At 45.7% G+C, this 17,993-nt stretch overlaps 1 protein-coding gene across 1 annotated transcript in view; it reads left to right on the top strand.

Moving 5' to 3' along the window:
* Positions 5,215–17,993, top strand: part of DGKQ (diacylglycerol kinase theta) — an 82,634-nt gene continuing 69,855 nt past the window's right edge. The window contains 1 exon segment of the mRNA XM_021379985.1: positions 5,215–5,453. Within this exon segment, the coding sequence (XP_021235660.1) occupies positions 5,261–5,453 (193 nt within the window). The 5' untranslated portion in view covers positions 5,215–5,260.

The raw sequence follows: 17,993 nt of genomic DNA, 5'->3' as shown, positions 1-17,993 counted from the left end.
GTCTCCTCCGTGACTTGCTTAAGCGAACCCGAGTTTCGCTCTCCTGAAGTGCGGGGTCCTTTGCTCTTTGGCAGGCCCGTGTGCCTGGAGGTGGCAGACCCAGGCGGGACGTGCCCTGCGGCAGAGCCCTGAGAAGCGGGGAGAGATCCCGCGGTTCAGACGCGCGGCTTCCGGGACAGCTGCGATGCACGGAGGGCTCGTGGTGCAAGCCGCCCTTGGGCAGCGGCCCGGTCTGGCTGAGCTCAGCGTCTGCAAACGAAGAGGTCAGCGGCGGTTCTATTTCCAGGAGGTGCCGCGGAAGCAGTGCCCAAAGTTAACAGTGCTGGTCTCTGAAATGCGCCGTGCGTTTCCACATAGATGCTGGGACGCATTGGGAAGAAGAAGGACGCTCTGGCAAATCAGAGCGGCCGAGAGAATTCCGGTCTGTGTATTTCCGTCGGTCCGCAGGTACGGCAGGCCCTGAACGGGGCAGCGCGCCCAGGCACGGCTCTGGAGCCACGTGTCCCGGCGGATGCTCCTTCTGCTGAGGACAGGCAATGGCTGGAACCGAGCGGTGGGTTGGGAGGGCTGAAAAGCGTCGGAACGGAGGAAGAGAGTGAAGATGAAGATGGATGGAAAAGTGCACTGTGAAGCAGAGGCTGTGCTTCCAAGTAGTGCTGACGCAAAGCTATTACTTAAAGGATAAAAATATGATGTTATATTGACAGAACATCAAATTTATCTAATCCTATTCATAAAATGGGAGTAATGTACCAGAACCTGCAATTCTCAGCTGTAGCAAAGGCCTTCTACTTGTTGAAATGTTTCCTCTCACTAGATACCTGGAGTTGAATGAGATTACAGGAGGTTCAGGAGATGTAGCTGCAAGGCTGGAATGATTTACAGAATGTGCCTCTTCCAAGCCAAGTCTTAGAAAAATGAAGGATTTGTTTGATGGCCAGACCTAAAGTTATATCAGTGGAGCTTTTTGGCATTATAGAATACTACGTACTGCAAAATGCTTACCTTAGTACTACACAAAGTACAAGATATTTGCAGAAGAATTACGTTTTGATCTTTTTTGCGAATCTTGTCAAAACATGGGAAATTGACACATTTAGAATGTTGCTTCTTTTCATTTGTGTGTGGCATTTCTTTAATTAGAAAAAAAAAGTATGAGAGCTGCTGCTCCTTAAGGAATACCTCCTATTTTGTTGGCCCATGACATCAGAGGCAGATGCTGGAGATGTGGCGGTAGAGGCAGAACCTTCCCACCAATATTCCATTCCATGTTGTTGCTCTGTGACAGATGACAGCAAACGGGCAGTCTGACAGAATGGTGTCTAGCATGGAAGTGCATATGGAGCAAAGGTGTGTCATTGCATTCCTTCATGCAGAAGAAATGGCATCCATTGACATTCATCAACGCTTGCTGAACATTTATGGAGCCCAAGCAGTGGATGTGAGCACAGTGAGGGGCTGGGTGGTGCGTTTCAGCAGTGGTGACGGCGATGTGAAAGACCACCTGTGTTCCAGACAGCAGCGCACAGCTGTCATACCAGAAAACGAAGAGTGTCTTCAGTTCATCCACGTCATTCAGCTCATGTAGAAAAACAGACTTTTATTGTAGCTGATAATCTGCTCTATCAAATAGTATTATTGTGCTCTTTGTATCTGTTGTTGTTTCCATGGAAATAAATAGGAGGCAATATTTCTGGAGTGACCTATCTGAATCTAAGAAGTGGCATAACTCTTTATTCTATCTTTCAGTTGCCAGTCTATGGAGCAACAGTTCCTGCACGAACAAAAATCCCTCATATTTACCTCAGCTTGGAAGTTTATATAGATGTTTTGAAATAGTTCATTAAGGCATGATCAGTATCTATATACACGTGAACATATATAGACAGAGAAAGACCAAAAGAGCCACTGAGGAACATTTAACAAAGACAACTGTTTGTTCTCCATTAGGTCTAAATTTTTCTATCAAAGCATATAGAAATTACTTCTTCACATATTCATCTGTGGTTCATGATAGAATATGTGGGAATCTTGGTTTTGAATGGAAGACTTGCTGGAATATCACAAAATCTTCAAAACTGGAAATGCTGCAGGAAGATTACCCTTGCGAATACAGAGTTGTTTAATGAAGATGCTTTTTGCCCCTGATATGCTTTAATGGCAGCGTTTAATTTCAGTGTTAATGACACTGAAACTAGTTTCAGAGCATATCTGAATATAAAGTTGACTGATGCTTATGATTTCTGGAGAATTATCTCCCTCATGTAACCTGACCCACCCAGTCTAGCATGGTTTGACCAGGATGGGCTGCCAGCCATGAATGCACTGCTGCTTGAAACTGGTGATAATTCTGTCCTAGCAGAACTGCAGGAGATGAGCAGTACTAGGACTGAAATTGTAAGTGTGACCTTGACCATAGCAGCCATTTTCCATGCTTTGCTATGATTCAGTGACCTCAGACAAACTGTTTCTGCCTAGGTTTTTGCTTTGACACTTCTGAAGCAGGCAGCTGCCTTTATTCCTTTAGCTGCATAGGTTCCTGCAATCATCAGAGCATGGACAGTTGTGCTTGTTGCATATAACTCAATCTTCTCTGGCTCAGGAAAACTGCTGTTTCTTCCTCAGAAAGAGTTTGGATACCCATTTATTTCTTTTTTTAAATAAAGATCAGTATATTGCTCATAAAGGACACCTTGATAACAAATTAAAAGAAAAAAAGCTGTAATTGCTTCTGTCTACTTCTCTCTTCGGATGAGGGCCCTAAGTGCAGATATAAAGGTGATAGAAATTTTGCAGTTAAACATTGCAGTTAAGAGGACCAAGCTCTGAGTCATTCACTGGTGTCAGATCCCTCTAGAGAGCTATCATATTCATCAGCGTGGCAGCTCTGGTAATAATTCCTTACATCACTCTTCTCAGCTGTCAAGGACTGTGTCCTTGTACATGTGAAATGGAAAGGATGGCTATTCTTCAAATGCTGCCATGTTCTGTGGCTGCTGGCAGCTGAGGTGGAAAGAGATGTGGCTGAAGAGAATCAAACGGTTCGGGTTGTTTCAACTGGTTAGGCTGGCTTCTCAGAAAACAGAATGGAAGTTTAAACACAGCAAATATAAGTCACAAATGCCTATGTTTTTCAGCATATAAATATGCATCTGAGGAGCTTGACATGAAAAAATATCTGAAGTCTTACTTGATCATTTAAATCTTTAGATAAAAACTACCGTTTACAGGTGACCTGTAGCATGGAAGCTGAAAATCCTGCAGCGGTAATGTGTTTGAATTGCTGTTCACTAAACGGATTTCCAAATTTATATAACAAGATGTTATATTACCTCCCCAAGCTTTTGAGTCAGGGTCAGTTTCTGATGCAGTTCAGTGTTATTTCCCTGATCACAGGAAGAGTTGTTCACAGGAGCTTCAGCTTCCCAATTCTTGAGGCTCTGTCCTTTGATCAATACAAAAGTCTGTTAAAGAGGACGATCCATGGGAAAGCGAAAGGCAGGACGGGCTAATGGAATGGGAGAGGCAGGGTGCTTTGTGGACAAGTTCTTGGCAAAAAAAAAAAAAAAAAAAAAAAGAGAAGAGAAGAGGTCTCTGTAAGTAGGTACAATGACATGGGCTAAGCAAATAAGGAAGGGTTTCCCCTCCGAAGGAGGAAAGTCCCGAAGAACAAATCTGGCAAACAGCACTCAATTCCATCTAAAAAAATACTACTGCTACTTCTAATCTAAATACAGCTTTTTTAATGAATCTTGGAATTGCTGTCAAAGATTAACTTTCTGATACAGACAAACTCAGCTCGTTTTAAAGCACAGCAATACAGTGTGTAGGAGTCAAGGTATGCAGATGTCAGGGCGCACAGGCTCTGTTAGTCTTAGTTCCCCTTTTCCACGTTCAACTGGAATTTAATCATATCTGTAGTTTCTCTGAATTCAAGTGGCCTGTGTGAATGTCTGCAGTCTCTGCTGGTAGACACGGAGATAAAACTTGAGGAACTGCATTAGCTCATAGCAAATGAGAACATAGCCATATCTCTAAAAGAGATAGTGCTTGCATGTGTACTGAGGTCCATTCAGATTTCAGATGGCTGAGCGTAACATTCTGAAAAACGGGATCACAGGATCATTCAGGTCGGGAGAGATCTCAGGTCACCTCCTCTAATTTCTGACCTTGCAAATGAGGTCGGACCAGGTTGCTCACGGCTTAACCAGTCATGTCTTGAAAAGTTCCAAAAACAGAGAGGGCATAAGCTCTGCACATAACCCGCTTCTCTGCTGGAGTGTCTTTGCAGTGGAAAAGTTTGTCCTTATATCCAGATTGAAGGCCTCTTGTTTGAAGTTAGGCCTATTTTCTCTTGTCTTCCCAGCACGCACCACTGTAAAGAGCCTGGCTAATTCTCCTCAGAAACTTCACTATAGATAGCATGGGACTGCCATGAGGTCTCCTTGAAGGCTGAGTAATTCCTGTTCCTTCACCTTTCCTCACAGGATAAGTGCTCCAGCCCTGACCATCCCGGTAGTTCTCCACTGAACTTACTCTAGTTTGTCAGTGCTCTTCCCCTTCTCCATGCTGCACAGCCCCAGCTCTCAGCCTGTCCTTGTAGGAGATCTGTTCCATCCCTGGGATCATTTCTGTGTCCCTCCTCTGGACGTGCTCCAACAGCTCCACATCTCTCCTGTACTGAGGACTCCCCATCTGGACGCAGTGCTACTGCTGAGGCCTCAGAGCAGAGGGGCAGGATCCCCTCCCTTGCCCTGCTGGACACGCTGCTCTGGATGCAGCCCAGGATACGGTTGGCTTTCTGGGCTGCGTGGGCACAGTGCTGGCTCATGTCCAGCTTGCCATCCACCAGTACTCCCAGGTCTTTTTCAGAAGGGCTGTGTTCCATCCTTACATCCCTCCTCTGGTACTGGTAACAGGGGTTGCCATATCCCAGGTGCAACACCTTGTCCTGGGATTTTCTGAACCTCATGAGCTTCTCCGGGGCCCACTCAAGCCTGTTGTTTTACAGCGATCCTAAAGAAACGTTTCAGAGGCCGGGAAGAAGACTAACGCATGGGAGAATCCCAAACCAGCCCTAGTTCTCTCGCAGGTCCCGTCCTTCAGGGCGCGGCGGCCTTGGCCCCGCAGCGCGGGCGGCCAGCAGGGGGCAGCACAGCGCCGCTCGGCAAGGCCCCGCGCGGCACCGCCTCCGCCCGCCAGTCCCCCCCGCGCTGCCGCCGCCGCCGCTCCGGGCATTCCCGCGCCGCGAGGAGCGGGCATGGCGGACGGGGTTCGCTCGCTGCTGGGCGGCAGCCCGGCCTCCAGCCCGCTGCTGGGCGGGCGGGGCCGCGTCTCGTCGTCGTCCGCCATCCCGCCGGGTCACAGCTTCCGCAGGGTGACCCTCACCAAGCCCACCTTCTGCCACTACTGCACCGACTTCATCTGGGGGCTGGCCGGCTACCAGTGCGAGGGTAAGGGCGGGCGGGCGGTGCGGGGCGGCCCTTCACGAGGGGCAGCTGTGCGGAGCGGGGCAGGGGCTGCGCGCCGCCGGCGGTGCCACGCGTGCCGCCGCGGTGTGAGCGGGGCCCCGCGCCGTGCTGCTCCGCTCAGCGGAGGCGGTCGTTGTCCTTGCGGGGCCCGCCGTGTGTCTGTCTCCGCCTGAAAAAGTCCCCCAGATTCTTCGCGGATGCGCGTCGCTCTGGTTGCAGTTCGGGGTGTTTTCCTAGTTGGGAGAGCGCGCCAGCGGCGGGTGGCCCAGAGCCGTCTCGGCCCTTGGCGTCTCGGGGCATCGTTGGAAGCCATGTTTTGTCTTGAGTCCCAAATCTGAGTCCAAAAACTAAATTAGGTAGGAAATAATTTGCTGCAGGAAGCGTCGAAGCCAGTAATGCAGCGCTAGTCCGTCTCATCTCCGTTAGAGCCTTGCTCAGGCTTGGTGGTAGGTGACAAAGGCGGCACGGAGGGAGCGCACCCGTCCGTCGTGTGGTGGAGCGGCCGAGGGCTGCAGCTCGCTCTCTGCGTCCAGGCTTCCTTCGTGCTCAGGTGTTCCTTGGTCGTCATCTGGGCTTGCCCCCTCTGGTTCCTTTCCCGTTGCAGGAAAATTTTTCAGCTTTCCTGTGGTGAGTTCCCAAGTTCTGAGTTCAGGCTCTGAAAAGCCCTTTATCGGCTCCTGCGGTTATGGAGGAGATGAATGCCAGGCTAGTTTTCGTTGTGTTCTTTTCTTTTTTCCACACACTGAACTCTTAAGGTTTTCTCTGTAAAGCCTTTTCCAAGCGCTGTACCTCAGTGCTTTAACAGCATTTAAAAAAAAAAAGCAAAAATACTTGGATAGACTGAAGCAGAAGCGAGGTCAGTGCTTCCTGACTGCCAGAGCAACCCTGCTTTCTGTGATGCTTCTCAGCTGTGTATTGCCTCCAGGTCAGGTCTGGATTCTTTCTGGGAGTGGGTGCATTCTGCTAACGGCCTCCCTTTCTCTGGAGATGTTCTGCATTCCCTGTTCTGGGATGTAGGAGTTTGTAAGTGCAGCACATCTCCCCCAGTGACGCGCATCTCTCTCTGGTTCCTCCGTGCTCCTGCGGGTTTAGTCACCCACACGTTGTTTTAGTAGTGGTTTTACCTCTGTTCCAGCGTTTTCCTAAAATAAGCTGTGGCAGCATTAGGCATGGTGTCCTGGGGTTTCCTGCGTGCGATGACCTCATTAAGCAACCATTTTGCGTTGTTAGTTACCTCACAGCAAGGCACGTGCTGTGAGCAGTAGGCTTTTCCTACCTGAGCGCAGGTGCTGCTCTGAAGGTCTGCTTACAGTCCCACGGAGGATGACGTGCAACTCTTCTAGTTTTCATTCTCCTCTCAGAGGCTTGTAATGAATGTTTCTGGTGTAGCTTTTTTTTTTTTTCCTCCCCCTCACTTCTCTTGCATGTTCTGAATTCCAGGCCCAAGGACGAGAAATTTACCTGCGTTACTTTCAGTGAGCGCGCTTCTGGGCAGGCTTGTGCCATGTCTGTTTTCTGCTCTTTGATTACATACGCTTTGTAACTCATCCACAATGTTGTTTTTATGCTTACCATCCCATCACAAACCTCTCTCTTTCTTATTTTGGAGCTCTTTGCTCAGGTGGCAGCTTTTTTCCTGGATTAGCTCTGACTCAGGTTGTACCCAGATGACCTTTGCTTTTTCCTTACGTTACTTGTCTCCCAATGCTATTTCTGATACTGCATATTATTCCTTCACATTGTCATCCCTCTGGATCACTTGTTGCCCACGAACTGCATCCTGCACTGTCTCCAAGTCTCTGCCTGCTTATGTGAATCCCTTTGGACAAACTACATTTGCAGCACCTGTTGAAACCAGATGCATAGGTTCCTGTAATGTATTTACTTTGACTCAGCTGCAGTGGGGAATAGGCAGGATGTATGTCTAGCAGGTAGATCTTTCTGAATGATAAAATCATGTCTTTTGATCGCCTCTTGTTCTTTATTTTTTTCTCCAGTCTTCTTGCTTAATGGCACCTTTCAGTTGCAAGAGAACACTGTAAGGAAGCGCATGCAGGCAAAGAGCAAAACCTAACCTTTGCATATCACAATATGATAAGGAACTCACTGGAAGCCTACTTCTCTTTTTTAAACATGCCCAGACTATTCTTCCCTTAAAACTGTATTTTTGCCCGCTTGTGGAAGTCCTATTGAGTTTGTTACTCGCTGCAGCAGAGTCAACCTCTAATTTCATTTCCTGTTTTGATGTAAGTATTTTCATTGTCTTGAATCCCGAAGAATGTGGGTGCGTGTTAACATAGGTACCTTTGCACGTGCGTATTCACATATGTATATTCACATGTATATACGTGTTTATTTGAATATATGTTTAAAAGAGCTTGTGTTTATATTTCCGTATGTTTTCATCCGTTTTTCCACATTTGAGTCTGAGTGATCAGCTTGGAAGCAGGATTAGGGGTTATAAATACAGTGTGTGCTGATGCGGTTTACCTGCTTGGATCCTTTTGAGATACCACCTGCATGATACACAGGTGATGCCTCTTGCTGTGTAAAAATAACATCACTTGAGATTTTAAAGCAACTAAAAAGGAGTTAAAATATGGCTGCAGCAGACCACAATTTAATCCCTGGGTGTTTTAGATACAGGAGAATGCTGGAGGCATTCAGAATACTTTGCTAAGCAGTGATGCTTGGGAGAAGCTGGATGATTTGAGCTTCTGAGTTACACTAGGAGCAGTGTGTTGTTCGGTGGGATGGTGCTAGATTACAGCAGTAAGGAGATAGGACTTCCAGTTTAAGTGCAAGAATTGATAGCAAAAAATCTCTTTTCCTCATTGCATTTTTACCTTGGCAGAATGTTTCATGCTTTAATGCCTTGTTTTTTTTCATGACGTAATTCAGGAAATGAGTGTTCCCTTTTTACAGTACTCTCTCTGTAGTGTGTGGAGATAAGAAAGTGGCACATCTTGTTAAATGCTGAGTGTAGGTGTACTCTACTAACCAGTTCCTTTAGTGTTTTTAAGGAGAATGCTGCCCCGTGCCGAAATCATTGCATGGTTGGGAGCTTCAAAAGGAGGCAGAAGAATACAAGGAAATTGCTAAGATTCCTCCGAGTATGAAGAGGGCATGAGGGAGGGATCTGAAGGACAGAGTGAAAGTACTGCTCTTGTCTGCAACTGTAGGTGTTCTCTCAGGTTAAAAAAAAAAATGCCTTTTCTGCAGTGAAAGATCTTCTTTGGAGCTTCCTGAAGGTGCCAGAGTGAGTGTAAATCATCACCAATACAAGTTTGCAGGGGAAATTGATGAGGGCAGGGTCTCTTGCACTGTATCTGCTACAAAAAAAATAGCCTTCAGTGCAAAACAAAGGCGTGAGTTTAGCAGCGTGACCTAGGAAAAACAGCTTTTTCAGGTTGACCTCTTCTCAAAACAGTATTAATAAGGAGGATTGGAAAAGGGGATTTCAATCATTGAGGATATTCACAAGTACTTAGGGAATTTAAAGGTTTTAAGATGGCACTTGCAAGTTACTGCAGAAGTTTTTGATGGCCGCAGAGGCCGCTGCGTGGACTGATGGCATAGTGCTGTGCTGGGACAGTTGTGCCAGGCTCGTATGCACATGAGCATATAAACAGGAGGGGGAACGATTGTTCATGAGGGTGGATAGCGATAGGACAAGGGGGAATGATTTTAAACTGAGCCAGGGGAGATGTAGGTTAGGTATTAGGAGGAAGTTTTTCACTGTGAGGGTGGTGAGGCGCTGGAACAAGTTGCCCAAGGAGGCTGTGGATGCCCCGTCCCTGGAGGCATTCCAGGCCAGGCTGGACGTGGCTCTGGGCAGCCTGGTCTAGTGGTTGGTGACCCTGCACTCAGCAGGGGGGTTGAAACTCAATGATCTTGGAGGTCCTTTTCAACCCAGGCCATTCTGTGATTCTATTCTATGATTCTATGAGTGCATGTCTGCATCCACTGCTGAAGAGCTGCCACAGCATTGTTGACAGCCCTTTGAAAAAATAATTACAACAGTTTAACAACAAATGAAAAATGACTGCGACAGCCCCCCTAGGTGATCTTGGGATTACGACGTGAGGAAGATGCTGGATTGTGATGCTCGATGTCTGGACGGTGGGGAGACTAAATTGTGCAAACAATGGGTGCTGAGTGAGAAACCAATCATGACCCAAAATGAGGCGTTATGAAGGAAGAGGTACAACCTTCCAAAAAAGTGAAGTATTGAATATGATCTGTGAGGCACAGGGAGGGAACATGCTGCTCGTGCCATCACAGGGAGGAGACGGGCTCTCACTGCAATGTAAACTGCAGTGACAGCTTGTAGGAGCTGCACGCTTGCAGAAAGGAGCTTTTGACTTGAAACAAAGCACCTGTTCCTTTTATGGTTTTCTTTTCTTGTTTTGGTTTGTTGTTTTTTTTCTTAGATACAGACGTCTGCCATGTAAGAACAGAACCAAATGGAGCCATTCCTGTTTCTGTGCTACTGACTAACATAGCTACAGTTTCTCTTTTTAGTGGTGATGAAAATGAAATAACCATTGCCTCCTATTTCCAGTAGCAGCGGAGCCCAAAAGATCTCCCCATCCCGGTCCTTTGTCAGAGTAGGCTAAAAAGTAGGAGGTAAAGTACTGTCATGTTAAAAATACCCTTCAAAACAGTTTGGTATACTCATGTCCCTGCTAGTTCTGACCTGCCTTATTCCACCCCTTTGATCTTCTCCTTGCTCCAGAGTAATTCCTCTTTTGGTGACTGCCTTCAGATTTCTTGAAACTATTGCATTTTTCATTCAAGCACTATTGTTCAGGAGGAGCGAGAAGATTATTTAAAAAGTAAGTCCTCCTCCTCTTCCTTCCCATGGGTCTGGAAAGATAACAGCAGTACTTATTCAGTGCTTATTCAGTTACACTCATTCGGTAATTTTGCTGAAATGTAACCTTTTTTTTTTTTTTTTTAAATAAATACAGCATCGTGGGAAGCTGTAAAATTTTTTCACTATATTTTGGTAATACATGTGTAGAAATTTATCACTGATTATGTTTCATACATCAATTAAGAGCTAGTGCCAAAGTGTGCTCAAGGACACATCCTGCAAGGTCTGATTCAGTGAGAAATGAACACAACAAAACAGAAGCAACAGCAAAACAGAATAAACAGAATCCTGAGATCATTTGGCCCCTCTTCAAGAATGATTTATAGTTTCTGAGGGGTAGATTTTTGCTTTGCTTTGCTGAACTGGTCCGAGTGCGACAGGAAAGGTATGATGTGCTTGTGGGTGGTGTGTGTAACATTTTGACATTGCACCTTTCTGTTCTCCACTTGGATGGCAATGGTCAGCTTCTGTGCATTATATATGAACTTACTCATGTGAAGGAGGCTGTTCCTTAAATTCGAGATAAGCATAGTCCCAAGCCTCATCAGTGACTCAAGAAGAATTGAAATGCACGCTCTTTTCTTAACAGGAATCTTTTTAAAATACCTGAGATTTGTAATAAAATTAGGGATGGCAATTCAAAAGAAGTGGCATCCAGTTTGGGAGCCTGTCTCTAAATAGTGCCTCGTGAATGTTTTATTTCCCCCTTCTGGCCTGGTCTTACATGAATAAATCTATTTTCTAGCCCTCATCAGTACCCATGTAATAACTACATTAAAGAAAATATTGAGCGTACTTACCCAGCTGGCACAGGAACCTGTTTCTTTGAATATATAAATTCTTGTTTCTAGCTCCATTTTTCGCTTGTATCTCGTACTTCTATACACTTCTGTCTGTGATGCACTTTGGAATTGGAGCCCTATAGGCATGAGAGGTGGTGTTGCCATGGCAACTGTTATTTTTCTTTCCTCCCTTTTCATTATAAGGTGTTGGGATGTGCTAGATAATGTTGAAATTACCCACATTAAAAGAGTAAGGACTGGATCGCAAATAATAATAATTTCACCTGCATTTAAGATGTACTTGTTGCTTCTGCTAAAATTAGAAGTGTACGATGGAGGTACATGGGTGCTGTTGTAGTTAAGATTACCAGTGGTTTTTATTCTAATCTTTACATGTTGTTGTTGTTTTTTTTGCTGCATCTTTGTGTTCTGTGCTTGCTTTCTAAGTCATGGTTGACTGCACCTCCTAGAGACCATAGCCCTCCTGCATTCTGGCTGTGTTGCTGAGTGGATGAGGTTTATCTCATGTAATTATTTTTCTTTTCTTGCTTCATTCAAAGACTTAAGTGTGTTGTGGAGGGAAATCTTGCCTTTTTTCCACTGAGAAAAACTCATGTTGGCTTGTTGTGCGTGTGATGCACATGCACTGTGCGTCTGTGCCCCTCGTGATGCGCCCTGTGGCTGCAGCTCTGCATTGAGACCTTTCTGCATCTTGCAGCGTTCAGAACATCTCCAGATCTTGGCCTTTTGTGAGGGATCCCAGGCAGCTGCTTTTCACTGCCATAGTTTACTTCCACAGTGACACCGTACACAGCCCTACCGTGCATTAAATTCAGTTACGTTCTACCCCGTTTATTTAACTCAAATCCTTCTTTTTAAAACCTGTTTGTGTGATTCTGTTATTTTTCCATTCCGAGCAGGGAGACATTTTGGCTTGAATTGTGTGTAAAATTGCGGGAGCATTAGCAGGACTGTTTTTTCCCTTTTTGTAGGAGACCTCAGTATTGCCTACCTGAGTTTTCAGAAAGTAGTTACTGAAGTGAGACATTGACCCTGTGGAGTGTGGAAGTGATACAGGGAACCACGCACTGTATATGTATTTTGAGTGCTGGAAACTTAGTGTATACACTGGTCCTGTAAGTGTGATGAAGATTTAGTTAAAAGGATGCTTACAGTAAACGTCTGATTGTTCCAGTGGACTTTCCTTAAAGCTGAGGGCTGGGGTACAACTGCCTTGTGTTTTTTTATTGTGTTGTTTTCCTCTGTTCTCGACACGGTAAGCTATAGCTCTTTGTTTTGACCAGTAACTGTGCGTCAGCTGTCAATTAAACAATTGACAAAGTTTCTCTTTGTAAAGCATCACCCTAAAATTGCAGAAGCTGTTGCAGATAACAGCTGCAGAGTGCCAAGTGCTTTATGACACTGGTGTGCGCATCCTGCAGACTGGCTGAGTCTTCCTCCTCGCTCCCTTGTTCTTAACCGTTACGTGTTTCCCTCCTCCTGACTTTCCACTTTGCTTACAGGTGCTGCAGAGCTCCCACTTCCCTTCTGTACTGCATTTTTGTCTGTAGTTCAGTTGACAGCACGTGCAGTCTGCAGTAGAAAACAAAAGAGGCTCTAATTTCAGTCGAAGTCAGAGGAAGACACTTGTGATGATGCGCTTGTCTAAACAAGGAGGTGCCGCTTGATTTTGTTCTTACCCCTGTGACACCTTGCTGAAATTTTGTCTTGGATGGTTTTGGAAGATTTCTGCCTTCCAAAGGTGTTAGGAGCTACACCGCTTCCCTGTCAGTATGGGACGTCTGGGGTTCCTGGCAGGTGGTGATCTGCAGGACCAGGGCATGCTCTCTCAATGTTAAGAGTGTTGTCCGCACCCCACACTGGGCTCGAGACCTTAGTGGCTTTAAGCTGGGAAGGCTGAGTAGGAAAAGCCATCCTCTTTTTGGAAAAACAGTTGTTCCTGCAGTTGTCAGAGGAGGTACGCAGTCAGTACCCAGTACCCACTGCATTTGAACGATGAAGAGTTTAGATTGAATTGGATGAATCGTGTTGGTATAACAAAGGGTTGCGGTTTTCCATAGTTTCAATGCTACAACTACTGAAAAGAATGCTGTTTTGTTGCAGGTGCCATATATTTGTCTGTCAGGCCCCAAACTAGGCTGACCCTTCCTAGCTGCATAAAGGCTGCAGTTTGGAAGAGGTGGCAAAAAGGCAGGGCTCGGTGGCACAGGCTGGCATCAGATGGTGTGGGCAGGCTTCATCCATCAGCCTGTATGAAAGGGCTACCAGAATGCCTATCTGAGGACAACCAGCCAACCAGATTTCTGTGGTTCACAGCTGCTTCTTGAGTGCGACTTTGGGAGGCTGTGATTCCTCTTTGTTAGGCTAAGAGTCACAGTTATCCCAGTGGCCTTCCCATGTTAGAACCACACAGTGGAACGGAGTAAAACTGCATCCCTCCATGCTCCCTGTGCAGTTCCACATTGTGAACGGGGTGCCTCTTCCTCTGGAGCACCTTGGGAAACTCAGGAGCTAAGTTGCCAAGTCCTCTCCCAGCACTATAGTCATGTTGGAAATTTCTGGTTCTCCAGCACCGAGACAGTGCCACATCCTAGGACACAGTGGACCTGCGTTTGGCCTAGTGCTCAAGAAAAGGGAAGGTGTTGGTGTTTTCTGGGTGTGAGTTAAGCACTAACCATCCATCTCTCCATCTGTAAAATCTCATAATGCTGGGGACTTGTTCTGTGCTGGAACCACGTGCCTTTGAAGTGTACCACCTTAATTTCAGAGAGGAAGAAAGTAAAGTCTATGCGGAACTCACCTTTATTTCCTTGAAGCCGGTACTCAACCAGGTTGTATGGTTACTGGACATACCTTAATGGTGTGAAATAAGAGAGGACCTTGGTGTGCTAGCTGAAGAGGAAGGACCTTTCCTGATATGAGTGCAGCTGGAGGAATGTCTGGGATTTCTGCTGTTTGTGTTTATGACTTAGGAAAGCCTCCTGAGCAGGTGGAAGTGGCACTTTTGCTGCCAGCATAGCTTGCTTGCGCTGGTGTTATTTGCTGTCCAGAGCATGCATCCCGGATGGAGCAGAGTGCATGGTTCCACTGTCTTTGTTACCTTTGCAGCTGTAGATGCTCTGGCTCTGCCTGCACAGCAGGATTTGGGAGGCCTGCTGTGGTTGAAGTCAGGAAATGGAGAGTGGTGAGGATAATGGATGCTTAACTGACAGGTGAAGGCCTTTTAGTTCATCTGTCAGTTCAGGTTTACTGTACCAGGCAAGATGGAGAAACAGAGTAGGGTTTGTTATTAGATCCTGGAGTGTTTGCAGCTGACTGATGAGAGCCAGGGAAAGGTCCCTGGTGTAGCACGGGGGGCTTCCTAAGGCTGGCACAATACAAGCAAGCCTGCTGTAACCAAATCAGTATTGTAGTGATTGACAACTCAAGTATATCATTGAATCCATTTAACTGCTTTGTTGTGCAGTGGCTTGTCTTGTTTTCACTTGACTTGTTGCTATATTATTTCCTAACAGCAAGTCTGACATACAAATGAATAGGAATTCAGACGTGCTGCCTTGAAATTGCAGAGCTCAGATGTTACAAAAACATTTCTTTTGTATTTGTACCTATTTATAGAGCTTGCTGTCATGTAGACAGTTTTGGAAACGTGAAATACGGCAAGATTCCCACTGTATAGGGGGAAAATGCATTTTATCAGATAGGGCATATGCTTGTAGCTCTGTTTAAACCAGAATCAAGCATGACAGATTAGTTGGTAAGACAAAGAGAATCTTGGAAAGGACATGGTGTGTATGAGCGATGTGTAAGATGCTCATTAAAAGCTGAGAAAACCCAAAGAGGTGTCTTGTTTCCTTGTGGGTTTTCAGAGGAAGAGAATCCGTGATGTGGTCTGACTGAGCTGTAAAACAAGCAGGGTCCCATAGCTCCTCACTCCTGTGCGAGGAGAGGATGCTTTTGAAGCTTGTCTTCTTAAAGCTTTCAGGGATTTTTCTGTTCCTGCCTTGCCATTGTCTGAAGAGTCTGGGCTGGCCACAGCCTCTAGTGACAGCTTCTCTGGTGGCATTAACAAGCATTGCACAACAGACTTCTAAACTTATCCTAGGCTGTGTTTTGCCTAAGAGAGCACACCAGTATTGCATACAGGTCTTTGCATGTTTCTGCTGAAATGGGAAGTAAGTTGGCAAGGCCTATGGTTGCATCCAGCATTCCTTTCAGTGAATAGTCACAGTATTCAGGCTGGCCTGTAGTCACAGTCCTAAACAAAAAAGCTCAGTGTGTCTGTGTGAGCGGGCTGTAACAATGAAAAAGGAGCTCATCGTTGTGTAACAAATATAAAATTTAATCCTGTGAAAAGAGAATGATGCTTTCAAGTTACTCACCAAAGCAGCCTCTCATCCAGAAGCGTGAGCGCTCCCGTTTGTACAGGCTGTCTGATACCAGTGTGTTTCATTTGTTTAAGTATATAAAATAAGATCAGTTTTTTAATGAGGTTTAAAAAAAAAAAATGATGTCTTTTTCTGCAGTCTAGGACTACTTAGCTTCTGGGCATTTCCTCAGAGCTATTGTCTTCTAATTATCAGTGGATCTCTCAGTCCTGCTGAGCAAAACAGCCTATTTGCAGGACCCAGGACCTCTGCAGGGGTGAGTGGAAAGGCCCCTAAGTGACCTGTGGTTTTGGCCTGTGTCATGCCAGGAACATGCTCTGGAAGAGCAGGAAGGGAGGAGGAAATGACCTACCTAATTTTGACCAAAATAAAACTTTGTTTTGATTGCGTTAGAGTGGCTTGGCCTGAGTTGTTTTGGTGCTCGTATGCCCTTCAGGTCTCACCAATCCGTTGTTTGGAAGGCAGACTGTTTGAGTTGGCTTGCGTAACAGCTCTGAAGCTCTAGTTTACTCCGTGGCTTTGCTAGATTTCTTGTTTGTCTTGCTCTGTCCATCTATAGGCAGTTGCCCTTCCTTCTTCCATCCTTTAAGTACACTGCAGCAGCTACCCCTTCTGCTCAGGACACTGTGTGCATGTGTACTTCTATTAAGCTGACTTGAGCAAGCTGAATTCTATCTTCAGCTATTCTTGACCTGTCTTTCTTCCCCAGCTGCTTCTCATCCGACCTGGAGCCTTGCAGAGCTGGATTGGAGCCTACACCATCCTTACAAATGCTGGCAGATAAAACTGTAGTTTTGGAAACCTTTCCAGGTCCTGAATTCAAGTATTTTGGTTTGGTGATTCACCAGAAGGCAAAGGACCCTTCTGTGTTTTAGGATAAACCCAGGGAAGGTGGCTGAACTGAATAAATCTTTGCAGCTCCTTCCTGCCATCGTTCATTTTCCTTTATTCTAACACTGGTTGCAAGTGCTCTTAAAAACAGAGTTTTTAAACTTGCTGAGCAGTCTTTTTTCTTTTGAGAGGAGGGAGGTAAGAGTGACCATCTGAAAGACTAGATAAGATTTCCCACTTTGTGTTTTCTGCTGCTCTTTCTGCTGTGTCAGAATGTGCCCAAGGTAAGCTCCTTGAACTGTCAGAATAACTTGCCTCACTGACATACCTAGCTGTGCAAAGAGTAAGAAGAATAAATGGTTCTCCAGGGCTTCAGTGTATAGAGGAAGAAGTGCTCCATGTGTGTTGTATTGAAGGAGATTCAACCTCCAGGCTCCTAGCAGCCAGCACTTTGGAGGATGCGGAGTGAGCCGTGTCCACAGGCTGTGTATAGTCTCTCCTAGGTCGGTTTTTGTAGCAGGTTTTGCTGATGCTTGTTAGGAATGCAGCCCTTGAGGTCACCTCCTGCCTGATTTTTCGGTAAAAATTAATGTGTTACCTCCATTATTTCATTACAGTTAACTCTGGAGCACGCTGAGGTTCATGCCAGAAGTAGTACACACTTTGGCAGAAGTGATTTTAACAACGTAATTAGGTGGTACAGAAGTAACACTCAGTCTCAACCCTAATCTGCGATTGTTTGAAATCACTGAGACTGATCTGTTACCCCTATTCTGTCTTTTTACATAAGCTGACGTCACTTTGCAGCTCGAGAAGAGAATTTGAATCCTAATACTTCTGTCACTGTTTGGGTTCAGGGATGTCTTCACCTCTTCCTTCCTGGGTGGACATCTTCTCCGTGGTAAACCATGTGAGAGCTCTGAGCTCCCGCACGGATTTGTTTTGATAAATGGCAGGGGTTTTCTATTCATTGCTGAATTTGTAGCATTCTCAGGCTAGAGTTGGAGAATGTTTTGTAATTCTGAAGAACTCTTAATAATTCTGTCTTTGGGGAGAGGAAATGCCTGTAGTTAGAGAACAGTTGCAATATTGGCTTGATAGAGCATAGGCCGCTTTGAGTATTCCCTCCTGTTTTGTATTATTGGTGCCTTATTTAAGTTGCTGCTGTCCAGAACAAAGGTTTGTAATAGAGATGTCTATTTAGGGGAAGTATTTGTGTTGCTGGATGCCTCTTCAGTTCGTCCGCTAGCAGTGCAGGCTGTCATCAGAGTCCAGTGGCCGTGCTGTGTGTTTCTTCAGACAATAGCAAGTGCTTCTGAAGGCAGCTGCTGGGATCTGTTCAGGTGGAAAAAGAACATTTTGATTACAGATGAGTGTTCTCTGATGTGCAGTGTGCAGTAATGACTTTAGGCTGGACATTAGGAAACACTACTTTTCTGAAAGAGTGGTCAGGCGCTGGAATGGGCTGCCCAGGGAGGTGGTGGAGTCACCGTCCCTGGAGGAGTTCAAGAAACATTTAGATATAGCGTTGGGAGACATGGTTTAGTGGGGTTATTGGTGGTAGGTGGATGGTTGGACTAGGTGATCTTGTAGGTCTTTTCCAATCTAGCTCATTCTATGA

The sequence above is a fragment of the Numida meleagris genome, chromosome Z (genome assembly GCF_002078875.1).
Source record: "Numida meleagris isolate 19003 breed g44 Domestic line chromosome Z, NumMel1.0, whole genome shotgun sequence".
NCBI lineage: Eukaryota > Metazoa > Chordata > Aves > Galliformes > Numididae > Numida > Numida meleagris.
The sequence above is the reverse complement of the archived record's forward strand: the minus strand, read 5'-3'. Positions and strand labels throughout refer to the sequence as shown.